Source organism: Sebastes fasciatus, chromosome 14 (genome assembly GCF_043250625.1).
Source record: "Sebastes fasciatus isolate fSebFas1 chromosome 14, fSebFas1.pri, whole genome shotgun sequence".
NCBI classification, from domain to species: Eukaryota; Metazoa; Chordata; class Actinopteri; order Perciformes; family Sebastidae; genus Sebastes; species Sebastes fasciatus.
In genome coordinates this window covers 29,829,727-29,843,009 of record NC_133808.1, presented here as the reverse complement: position 1 = coordinate 29,843,009, position 13,283 = coordinate 29,829,727, and the positions used below count along the sequence as shown (strand labels likewise).

Sequence of the window (13,283 nt, the reverse complement as noted above, 5' to 3'; positions counted from 1 at the left end):
TTTCCACCAAAGGAGGATTTTCACCAGATGGCAGAGACTTTGTCAAAACAACGGCTGCTGCTTTTTGGTTAAGTTGGTGATCAGCTATGTCAGTCTGACTGCTGTATGGGTAGCCACTGTTATGTTTGATGGAGATTGGTACTTTTGCCTGATGACAAACCGCAACGCCTCTCTGACTGGGATTCCCTGCAAAGACGAGCTGAGCTACGAGGAGAACCTCATTAAAAACGCTTATAAATCTACATCACTTGTAAGTAACAACACTCAGCAATCGAATATTAAACCAAAACAATTTTATTTACTGAAAAATGTTGTGCTTTGTGTTCGAATTATTAAATACATCTCTCTTAAAGTTGACCCTTTTCTCTTTTTTTTCCAGGAATATGGCTTTTATATAATTGGTCCTCTTATTGTTGTTTGGAGCTTTGTTGAGCTCTGTTGTGGAAGACACAAGACATGGCGCTGCTGCCCCAAACGGGAGCTGCCGAGCTCTCCTCCTTACTACAAGATGGTTTATGAAGATCTTCTGGCAGAGCAAGTGAGTAGCCAATTGCAAAAAAAGCTGACAAAAATAGCAAAAAAAAGAGCTAAAGCTATCTGTACGTCCTACCTTCTTACTATCAATAATCATGAACAGTCATTTAATAGAACATGTGACGGCAACGACAGTGTGGACTTAGCCGTTTCGGACGCCTGGCAGACAATTTCAGCCTCAAATTTCTACCTGATGGAACCTGAGAGACAAGAGGATTTGCATTAACGCGTTATTATCGTGACATCACCCATTGGTTTGTGGACTGCCGTTTTGAAGCCTCGAGTTCAGCTTTTTGCCCGTCACCATCTTGATTTTTTGCAACCAGAAGTGACACGAGAGGGTGGAGCTAATTACAACCGAACGCTGATTGAGACGTTTTTAGGCGACCAAAAAGGTTATAATTAACTTTGATGAAGTGAAAACACACTCTGAAACGGTTAAAGTTCTAATACGAAAACACGGACAACTCCCAGACCAGACAACGCCGTGGTAGCGACCTGTCAATCACAAGGTAGCCCCGCCCTAAAGCATCCCCTGCTTTATGGTCTATCTGACTCTAAATGGGACCATCATTTACTAAATGAACATCATACTGTATTGAAGAAGACTTGAAACTAACGATTGAGACAGTAAACTCATGTTTACAATGTTTACCGTGGTAGACTTTTATAATTTATTTTTAACCTTTGTAAATTTGTAAATGTGTAAATTTGTGTTAACTTGTTCTAATCTTTTTGCTGCTATTACTGTTTTTAATCTGCTTTTATTTATTTGTTTTTATTCTTAACTACAATGACAGAAGAATGCAAAATGAGTATAATGACAATAAAGATCATTCTAATTCCGATTATACAACCAGACTTCTTTTTTTGCAACTAGAGGAGTTTCCCCCTGCTGGCTGTTAGAGAGAATGCAAGTTTAAGGCACTTCAGCTTCACTTCTCAGACCCCGGAGGTTGTCCACTGCTTCAAGCACATTTTTACAGATTTGCTTTTATTTGATGTCATCCTTTTATCGTTTTTTTGTTGTTTATTGCTTTCCAATACACGGCGACATGAGGCGACGCAAGGGTCGGCCTTTGTCACCGCTAGTTCTCTGATGTTGATTTGGTGCGTCTGTGCCTTTAAAGGTGCTATATAAATAAAGTTATCATTATTATAACAACATTCGTCAGGTAGGTAGAGGTTTCATGAAGAAGAGACAAGCGTGGTTTGATGATATAATTATAAATGATTTTCCTCACTGAGCCATGATGTCTTTCTCTCTCTATAGTCTCCAATCCTAAAATACATTTACAAACGTTTATTCTCAAAACTAATTCTGCACCAATGCTAAACCATTTTCTCACAGATCCATCTCATTCTGGTGTTACAAGACAAATCGTTCCAGTTGTTGAAATTGTTCCCTCCAGTTATGATATGGGCGCAGTCCTCTTCCCCGAGCGTGCCGTGTCCACCACCGTTATCAGGCTGTGTTTTCAGCCAGTACCTAACAGGTCAACAATAATGACGTTGTTAATATCTATTCAGCAGGACTGCTGCTTGGATGTGTACTAGTATGTTTTAAAATGCATTCATCAATATTTTTGTTCTCTCTTCAGTTCCCCTCAGCTCTATAGAGTGTTTTAGCAGGATTCAGTTCATCGTTTCCAGCCACTGCAGTCATAAACCCACAGACTGTACACTACCTGCTCAGCACCAAACATCACACAGTCAAAGTTAGTGACTAGCTGGTGAACAGAGTGGAACATTTAGCTCAATTCAAGCGAATATTAAATTCATTAGTTGGTAACAAACACAACTCAGGGCTCCAGAGTGCAACCATTTTTGGTTGCCAAACAGCTGATCTGTTATATTACATTACGCTGCTCTTATACCGAAGTATTATTGGTATAATAAAAATGACGGCACCGTAGGTAGACTGTTTGGGACGCAGTAAACTCACTATCGATGATGCTACATTGTGAACAACAAATCAAAATAAATGTTGAAATCGGCAGGACGAGAGCTTGTTAACGGGACGTGCCATTAATTTACATTATGAAGCGTTCAGGCTCTATTCAGTAAAAATTAGAATTGAGTGAAGGTAAATTGTAACGTTACTATGATGTGTTCAAATGTAATCTTGTAAAATGTAGTTGTTGGTGAGAAAGTTGTTTGAAGGAGATGTTTTCACAGCAATGTAAAGACAGATAATAGAGAGAGAATTATGACCTGTTTAACTTCCTAACACTAACCAGTATGTAATAAAGGAGTGGATGTTGAAGTAAATGGGATTTGTTGTTTTACTTTTGTTTTTTACCGTGGTATCGGATTGGTATCGAGAAGCATGGAATTTCACTGGTATTGGTATCAACTACTAAATTTCTAATCAATGTAAGGAGTTACTCTGGAGTCCTACAACCCCTCCAATAAACTGCAACTGTATGCTAACAGGTTTTCTATATCAAACATATAAATAAATAAATAAATAAATACTTGAATGAATAAATGAATAAATAAAAAAAAGGAATATGAATAAATAAATACATGAATGAATAAATTAATAAATAAATAAATACATACATGAATTAATAAATGAATGATTAAATGAATAAATAAATGACTCAATAATACATGAATACATAATTAAATAAATGGATAACTAAATGAATGAATGAATACATAAATAAATACAAGAATAAATAAATACATGAATGAATAAATTAATAAGAGTTTTTTTATATAAAACAAATAAATAAATAAATATTGCTTTAAGACACTTAAATATCTGGTGATGTTTCTTAATATTTTGAATATTTCCTCTTCATGTTTTAATATTTGTACACAAATACCACAAAAACTAAATCCTGTTTCTTTTTTCTTTTTTTTCTTTTGAAGGAGTCTTAAATGTTACCTTTAACACTTTAAATGTGATTCACTGAGATGTCTTCAAACTGCTGTGTATTTGTATTACAACATTGTGTCTCAGTCATCCAGTATGGTCAGTTGAAAATTAAAATACAGCTGTTTATACAGTATGTTTCTATGTTAATTATGTTCAATGACATCTCTAAAGCTGTGTGTATATGTGGAGATCACTGCCTCCTGACTGGAGATGGCAGAAAAACGCCTGATTAAAAGAACCACTGCACCATCTGTTGGTTTTACTGGGTAAAATATATAACAGCAAAGTGGTAGAGTTGTCTCATTGCATCATACAGTATATACTGTATATATAGTGACAAATACATTCCAGTAATATTTGTATTTTTGTTTATATCGTATAAGTGAAGCACATTTCTTCCTTACTTTAGAGACAGCGGAGCTCCATCGATCCACATCCAGGTCCTCTCCTCGACTCTGTCGGTCAAACCAATCCAAGCCTGAGTTTCTCTCTCAGTGAAGTTAGACAGGAACATCTGTTCAACACAAAACACATAACGTCACAGTATTTAGATTTTATTTGTTTATAGATATATTGTATTTGTATTTGTATTGAATTTTGTGCAGGCCATTTTCAAAGGGGTCCCTTGACCTCTGACCTCCAGATGTGTGAATGAAAATGGGTTCTATGGGTACCCACGAGTCTCCTCTTTACAGACATGCCCACTTTATGATAATCACATGCAGTTTGGGGTAAGTCATAGTCAAGTCAGCACACTGACACACTGACAGCTGTTGTTGTCTGTTGGGCTGCAGTTTGCCATGTTATGATTTGAGCATATTGTTTTATGCTAAATGCAGTACCTGTGAGGGTTTCTGGATCAATATCTGTCATTGTTTTGTGTTGTTAATTGATTTCCAATAATAAATATATACATACATTTGTATAAAGCAGCATATTTGTCCACTCCCATGTTGATAAGAGTATTAAATACTTGACAAATCTCCCTTTAAGGTACATTTTGAACAGTTGTGAATGTGAGATTAATTTGAGATTAATCACCATTAACTATGGACAATCATGCGATTAATCACGATTAGACATTTGAATCGATTGACAGCCCTAATATATTTGTGTATAAAAGTTAGCGTTACACACTACCTGTTCCTCAGAGCTGCCGATGACCACCAGATCTGCTTCTCTTTCTCTGCAGTCCTCTCTGCCATTTTCCCAAGAACCAGACTCCTCAGAGAGGAGATAACAGGCACAACTGAACCCCCTCCATCCTGCAGGACAAACTCCCTCTGGAGGAAACAATGAAACTTTAAAAATCAGAGTTAAGTGCCAAAGATACATTAACATGCACATTTAGTGATATTCAATTTTATACATGCAGATATGTAATTCATTATTAATTGTGGCTTCGTGAATCATCGTGGCTTAACAGTGCTGCCAGGACAGCGAATGTACTTAAACACAAATAGACCAATAGCTGTCTCATGACTACAAGGTGTCACACGTGTCAACAAAGCCACGCAACACCCCTGCCTTCCTGCACACAGATCAATCATGATAAACAGGATGTCAGCGTTCTACAGTAGTATTCAAGATAGACAAAAATCCTATTAAAGACTGGTTCAACACAATAAACTAGCTGTAAATCAGAAGCCAATAAGATTTTTAGTTTCACTTTGATGAAGTGATTTTGAACAGTCAAAATGTGAAAACAAGGTCACACCTGTTGATTTTAGATATATTTTGCAGAACTGAAATTACAGATTCCCACATGATGTAGATCTATTTTCACTAGCTGAGACTGTTTGTGTGCCACACTTACTGTTCTTTAGCTCTTTAGTTGTTTCAATGAGGCTGGCATTCAGCCGGTCCCTCTCTTCAGTCAGGTTGGCTTTGATAGCGGCGAGCTCTGCAGCTGAACGCCGTATGGAGTCGTGGTCTAAAATAAACCAAGAGACATGTTTGATGTTTATCAAAGGATCTCAGAACCAGATAATTAGCATCATATGAGGTGATTAGACTGTTTTCAGGCTATTAAATAGGCGTTATCGGTCGCTATAAACACCATTGAAAATGGCCATGACAGTTTTTCCTCGCCAAAATTTAGCGTAACTTTGGAGCGTTATTTAACATCCTTCACAACAAGCTAGTATGACATGGTTGGCACCAATGGATTCCTTAGGTTTTTCTAGTTTACTAAAGAGGTTAATTAAAAATCGATATAGCATTTTGGAGAATCGATACACATCATAATATCGCGATACTCATGTGTTTCTTCCACCCCAAGAAAATGGTGAAAAATGTGGATCAGTGTTTCCCAAAGCCCAAGATGACGTCCTCAAATGTTTTGTTTTGTCCACAACTCAAAGATATTCAGTTTACTGCATAGAGAATTTAAAAAATGGTACCAATGGATTCCTAGGTTTTCTAGTTTAATATGATACCAGTATCTTCACGATAGCTTTAAAACTGAGCCTGCTACAACATAAAAATCACAAGCTGCGTTAAAGAAATTAGTGACGTTAAAACAAATTTGCATTAACACGTAATCACGTCAACTTTGACAGCCCTAAAACAAAAAACAATAATGTTTCACGAATGTATTATAACTGAAGTAACAAGCCTGTTTTGAAAATGTAAGGAGTATAAAGTACAGATATTTGTGTTAAAATGTAGGAGTGAAATAAAAAAGTATTTGTACTTTGTTACTTTTATGGAAAACAAACAGAGGAAAATGAGCCAGAAAAGAAGACCAAAAACACACTAAGAATACATGAAGGAGACAATAAGGGTATAATAGGCAAGACAACAAAACATAAATGAAAAACTAAAATAGAAATGTTAATAAAACATGAGCAGAATAATGCTCCTAAAATGTCTGATTTAGACTAGATTTTTAAATTTACTTATTTATCTTTTAATTAATTTATATTTATTTTTGTATATATGTATTTATTTTAAAGGGAAAATCATGCATAAATAAATAAATAAATGCACAAATACATAAACATATACACTTATTTAAAAATAAATATAAAATAAATAAATAAAAGTAAATGCAAAAATAAATTAATTTAAAAATTATTACATTTAAAACAAATTAAACAAACACTAAATAAATAACGGAATTAATACAATAAATGAAGAAGCAAATTAAAACATATATATAAATTTATGTCACATTTGATCAGTTAATTAATGGTTACATTTATTTTTAATATTATCCTTGCTGCATTTTTTTACATATTTATTTATTTATTTATCGAGTCATTTTTTAATACATTTATTTTTTATTTTGGCAGGTTCCGTCCTAACAGTGATATATCTAGGGAAAACATGTACATCTTCTAGAGTAGAAGGATGCTCCTATAAGCACGAGTTCAGTCTGACATTATCTTGTGAATGTTTGAGAGGGCATATACATTTAGAGGGCGCATCTCTATGCAAATGACATAAAGTATTCACTGAGTTAATCTTTGCATGTAAACTATTAATTCAAAATGAATGCACTCACTCTCTTTGGACAAACTCTGAAGCCTGTCCAACTCCTTAGTCTTTTCAGTGAGGCTGGCATTCAGCAGGTCTCTCTCTGCAGACACGGAGGACAGCTTGTTTTCACTGGCCTGGAGACGCTCAGTCAGGTTGGCTTTGATAGTGGACAGATCTATATCTGAACCACGAGTTGAGTCTAAAATAAATCAAGATATATTTCTCAGAAACTCAAAACACCTGCTGGATTCATGTATTGCACAAGACTCAATAAATAGGTTAAAGTCATTAAATGTAACAAAAATAGTATTCAAAATAAATGTAGCAATTCATTAATTTCCCTTATTAATATGCTCTTCTGTTTAATTTTCCCTTTTATTTATATATGTATTTATTTTTATTTATTTTTAAATTTACTTATTTACTCATTTAAAAATAAATATAAAATAAATAAAAGTAAATGCATAAATAAATACATTTAAAAATTATTACATTTAAAGAAATTAAACAAATACTAAATAAATAACGTAATTACTACAATAAATAATAAAGAAGCAAATTAAAACATAAATTCAATTTAGGTTGCATTTTATCAGTTAATTAATGGCTACATTTATTTTTTATACTTTCCATGCTGCATTTATTGAAATATTTATTTATTTATCAAGTCATTTTTTTATATATAATTACAAATTATTGAATTTTTTTTTTTGGCATGTTCCGTCCTAACAGTGATATATCTAGGGAAAACATGCACATCTTTCAGAGTAGAAGGATGCTTCTATAAGCACAAGTTTAGTCTGACTTTATCTTGTGAATGTGATTTAGACTCACAGTGGACACCGAGGCTGATGAGTTTAGCCAGCAGGAAAACACTCAGCAGACCCAGACAGAGAACAACAGCTCCATGAAATCTCCTCTCTGAGCTCCTGGGACCTGAACACAGAGAAATACAGTCAACAGTGATCAGATGATGATACACAGACTGACTCAACACTCTTACCTGTGGGATTGGTTGAAGGTCCTGGGTCAACAGGCTTCTCATATTCAACATTCATGTAGATTTCCTCCATCGCTCATGAGAATACCAACTGTTTCCTAGAAGGGTCGGCTCTGCAGCACAAACTACAGCATATGTAAATGATGACTGAAGTCTTGTTGGTTTCAATTTCTCAACGCTTTGCCTCTGAGGAAGTCACATGTTTCAGATGTGCTAAAAGTAGTCTTTATGGCAACTCTCTGCAACATTATTATCAGACACACCCAAATCTCTGTCTGTCTATCTGTCTCCAAATGACGACACCACACTCATTGTTTGTTTCAGATATATTAGTCTGTTTTGTAGTTGCTTTGTGTCTCTTTGTAGTTTCTTTGAGTCTCTAAGTAGTAATTTTGAGTCTCTTTTCTAGTTATTTTATCTTTTTGTAATTTTGTGTCTTTGTAGTTGTTTTATGTTTCCTTATAGTTGTTTTGAGTCTCTTTGTAGTTGCTTTGTGTCTCTTTGTAGTTGTTTTGAGTCTCTTTTTAGTTTCTTTGAGTCTCTTTGTTGTCATTTTGAGTCTCTGTTGTTGTTTTGTGTCTCTTTGTAGTCATGTTGAGTCTCTTTTCTAGTTATTTTATCTTTTTGTAGTTGTTTTGTGTGTCTTTGTAGTTGTTTTGAGTTTTTTTTGTAGTTGCTCTGTCTCTTTGTAGTCGTTTTGAGTCTATTTGTAGTTATTTTGAATCTCTTTGTTGTTGTTTTGTGTCTCTTTATATTTGCTTTGTGTCTCAGTAAAATTTTCAAGGCGAGGTACAACATCAGCAGCAGCCTATGTAACTGTTATAAACAGGTAGTTATGCAGGAAATAAAAATGGCCTTTACGGTGGAACGTATAAGGCTTTCAATTAATACTGATATAAAAGAGGATGCCGCTCCACAATCTAGGGGCCACAACAGCAAAAGCTTGGTCCCCCTTACATTTCAGCATTGACTGTGTAACAGCCAACAGCTTTATGTCAGAAGGGTTTAAAAGGTGAGAGATGCAAGAAGAAACAGTCAAGTCAAGTCAATTTGATTTATATAGCCCAGTATCGCAAATCACAAGTTTGCCTCATGGGCTACAGTCTATACAGAATACGACACCCTCTGTCTTTTATGACCCTTGCATCGGATAAGGAAACCCCCCTTTACCTTTAACAGCGGAAAAAAAAGAAGAAACAGTAAGATTTTAAAATCAACTCTCTGGTTCACTGGAAGCTAAGGAGGAATGGTCAAAACAGGAGTGACTTAATCTCATGCAGCAGCATTTGGAGTTGCAGCTGAGATCAGGAAGACTGATTAACACCAGGAATTACAGCAGTTTAAATAACAAGAAATGAAAATGCTGGGAACTGCCTCCAAGTTTGTAGAAGTAATTTGATCATCTGAGCTTGTTAGGCGTTACAGGTGGAGAGCGAATAGCCCACGCAAGCCCACTCGTTGGTCATCTCCATGAAGCCTGGCGATGAGTTGAGTCCGCTCGCTAGAATCCAAAACATTCATTCACAAAAACAGATGGATGGAAATTAGATCCTTACACATTCAGACCAAATGTTCCTTATTCTTGCACAAAGAACACAGAGCAGCATACTGGTTTTATTCATCTATATATTTATTTATTGTTGTTTTTTTTTATTATAAAAAGACAACAAAATGACAGTAATAAGATGACATTGAAGTTTACATAAGATAAAAAAAAAGACATGAGAAAATCTTGTTTGTAAACTCACCTGCCAGCAGGTTGTAGAGGTTGCAGTAGTTGAGGCCACCGTCAAGACGGCTGGTCCAACTGAGGGAAACGGACTGACCCTAATGAATAAATACATGAATTAAACTTTTTTTGCTGGCATTCAGACACCATAACTGATTTTATTCATGATCCCCAACTCATTTATAACTGCTTTAAAAATGAGTAATATATCTGCTGTGTAGCGAGGATGGAGCCTGCCAAAATAAAAAATTAAATGAATAAATAAATAAATGAATAAATAAATGACTCAAGAAATTAATAAATGTCATAAATGTAACAAAAATAATATTAAAAATAAATGTGGCCATTAATTAATTAATTAAATGTGACATAAATTTATATTTCTGTTTTAATGTATTTATTTATGTGCTGTATTTATCTATTAATTTCCTTATTTATTTATTCTGTTTAATTCTCCATTTTATTTATGTATTTTTGCACTTAGTTTCTATTTATTTATTTATATATTATTTTTTATAATTATTTTCCTTTATTTTCTATTTATTTTTAAATGTATGTAATTATTTTCTGTATTTATTTATTTCTGCACAATTTTCCCTTTGCATTTCACCCCTTATTTATTTCCACAAACATATTTATTCCTGTATTCCTTTCTTTATGTATTTCTGCCTCATTATGCAAATGAGGGAGCTGTCACTCAACGTTATTCATTTATTTTTGTTTTTTATTTAGGTTCCGTCCTCCATAGCTGTGTTGCAAATCCACATTTAAGCTCAGGATTTCCTTGGCTGCTGTCAACCTATTGTCTTTTTTTTTTTAAGCCGCATCTATCATCTATCATTATATGCTTGAATAAAATTTAATTTTGAGCTGCTAGATTGTAATCCCACACTCTAAAATAAACCATTAAGCCTGCAGTCACATAAAATATTTAAATAATACAACATTATGCAGTAATTAATGCCTTATTTTATATATGTATATTAGTAAATCCCATGAAAAGACCAAAACCAACAATGAATTAATTCTCGAAACCAAAGTGTAGCCAAAGTCTAGAAATATACTGTATAATTTAGCTCCATTGTTGTCCAAAAACTATTGAAAACAGCTTTTAAATCCCACTCACTAGAGCACTAAAATGTGTATTAATCCACAGCTGCAGATGGCTCTCAACAAGTGCACTATTTTCTCCAGTTTGAGTAATGTTTGCTTAAAACTACCGTGCTCAAAAAATGACTGAGCCTTTTTAAAAAAAATTTAAACTTTATAATTTTGACCAGATTTTAGAGGTTTACATCTCCAAGGAAGGAAGGAAGTCTGGAAGTGTATTTGCTTCTGAAAGAGACGAACAAACTTATGATTTGTTCTTTTCATAAGAAATGCTGACAGAAAGAAAAATAATGTCAGCATCATCCATATGGTTATTATATAATTTATTAACTATTAAGTTATTGAAGTTTTTATAAGTATGCCCTGTTGCCAAAATGTTGTATTATGTTTTCCTTCTTTTTTCTCTCCTTGAATAATCAAGGTCATTGTTATAAAATGAGCTTCACTGATACTTACAGACACACGGCAGCCGACGGGCAGCATGGTGGGACTTAAGGTGAGGGTTATAGTCTCAGCCTGAAGGCTGTTTGGGGACGTGTGGTTGGCTTTGATGTTCAGAGGAGTGGCGGACACAAGCTGGAACAGACAACAACATACATATTATTAATTAATCATCTATAACACCATTTACTGTACAGTAATGCCTTGAGACCTGCAATCCCGACCGACTTTACTGTCTTTCAGAGGCTGTAGCAGGTTCAGTTTTAGAGCTATAGTGAAGGTACAGATATCATATGAAACTAGCAAACTTAAATAATCTATTAGTACCAACCACGAGTCTCCCCTTTACAGACATGCCCATTTTATGATAATCGCATGCAGTTTTTTTTAATGCAGAATAAATATGTTATTCCCGTCTATTCTAAAAATGGTATATTTGAATATTTCTGCATACTGGGGTCCCTAAACAGTCTTGGAATTACATGAATTGGTTATCACTGTAAAGCTGAGACTATTGTGGATCCAATGAGCCCAACTGTATCCATGTGTGATGATGTTAGTCCCCATAGGAGCCATTTCATTGTAGTGAAACTTGACCTCACTGTATAAAATGACTTGTGGTGACCTCTAGGATAATCACAGCCTCGTGAAACTTTACAGCCACAAACTAGGGACCTAGAGCATTCAGAGGATGGATGGCTTTCCTAGCTAGATTGACAATAAGGGAAGTTTCTGAGCAGTTTACACAACAGAAGTGCTCGTTATCTAATTGCCGAAAAATGCAATTGTTGCAGAAATCTCCAAATGTCAAAAGTTTTTGACACCAAATCACATCATGGCTTTTTCTATGGTGTTCCTCAAGGTCTTGGTGTCTTAATATGGTATTTTTGGAGGGATTATTGATCATTTCTATCAATTCTCAAGTGGTAAAAAATGGTTAAATTTAGCACCATATCTGTGTATTAACTAATTAAGTAAGTAATTCATGTTTATTTCTGATTAATGACTAGAACAACTTGACACACAGTGCTTAGCTGCATCTCAAATCTGATCTTCAGGTTCTCAGCTTTCAGATGATGCACACCACTTCTATGTGACATTTACTGTCAACCTGCTATCTCCCCCTAAAGACCCCCTGTACCCCCGTAAAAAAAGACTAAAAGCTGGTCTATTGTGGGTCTCGGAGGGTTAACAGAAGACTGGTTCTTACCGTGTACTGACAGTCGTCACAGCCTCTCAGAAGGCTGAAGGCTTCAATCTGTTGCACCAGTCTGGAGCTGACTTCTGCACAAGGCTCGGCAATGAGCCTTTAGAAGAAAAGAGTTTGGACACTTTCATGTTTAAAATCCTCTCTAATGACACAAAAAAAACCTGTGGAGTAGATCAGAGAGCTTTACCTACCAGATTGAATGGCAGAAAGCATGGTAAGGGACGGGGACGGGGAAGGGGGTGGCAGATAAAGAGCCAAACAGTCCAGCAATCAGAGCAGAGGCCAGCAGCCAGAGAGTCCTCATGGTGACGATGAAGCAGCTTTCTTCCTCCTGAGAGTGTGATGGGTGCTCACTCGGCGGAGAGTGAACTGATGAGTCTGAATCTGTGGGACTGAAACTTTATACGGGTTTGTCATGAGGGCCCAGACGCTTGAAATCGTTTTGGTCGAGGTTACGTCTTGTGCCGATTGTCTGATATTGTTGGTCTTGTGGTGTGTCTTTTTACTCATCCATTCATCAATCTGTAACTTGTCCTCTACGGAGGGAGCTGTAGCCGATCCCAGCTGACAGTCACAGGGCTGACACATAGAGACGGACAACATTCACGCCTAATTTAGGGTCAACCTGCACATCTTTGGGCTGTAGGAGGAAGCCAGACAACCTAGTCGGCCAGCAGGTTTGAATTGGTTCACAGGGAATCACTGACTACTATTTGATGAAAAAGAAGAGGTCTAATACGATGTTTAATTTTAAATAAATTGGGTATAAATTCCTGCTTTTCACTCCAGTTTGACCTCCTTTATCTGTGGATTCATGCACACATCCGGTCACAAAGACAAACCGGTCAGCTGAGTTGGGAATGAAGAGTGCAATGAGGAACAATGTGAT

General features: G+C 35.5%; 1 protein-coding gene and 1 long non-coding RNA gene across 2 annotated transcripts; both read right to left on the bottom strand.

Annotated features, from left to right (window-relative positions):
• Positions 1–276: 276 nt before the first annotated feature.
• Positions 277–8,276, bottom strand: LOC141781868 (CD209 antigen-like protein C). The gene is made up of 6 exons (XM_074657809.1): positions 7,908–8,276; positions 7,739–7,840; positions 6,930–7,103; positions 4,562–4,704; positions 3,826–3,935; positions 277–2,023 (listed from the first exon to the last, which is right to left on the bottom strand). Exons 1-6 carry the CDS (start codon positions 7,975–7,977, stop codon positions 1,867–1,869), a joined length of 756 nt encoding a protein of 251 aa, XP_074513910.1. The 5' UTR covers positions 7,978–8,276; the 3' UTR covers positions 277–1,866.
• A 908-nt stretch (positions 8,277–9,184) lies between these two features.
• On the bottom strand, positions 9,185–13,071 carry LOC141781870 (uncharacterized). The gene is made up of 4 exons (XR_012596968.1): positions 12,395–13,071; positions 11,200–11,319; positions 9,653–9,731; positions 9,185–9,405 (listed from the first exon to the last, which is right to left on the bottom strand). It is a non-coding gene; the product is annotated as an uncharacterized LOC141781870 (long non-coding RNA).
• Between the last annotated feature and the right edge of the window lie 212 nt (positions 13,072–13,283).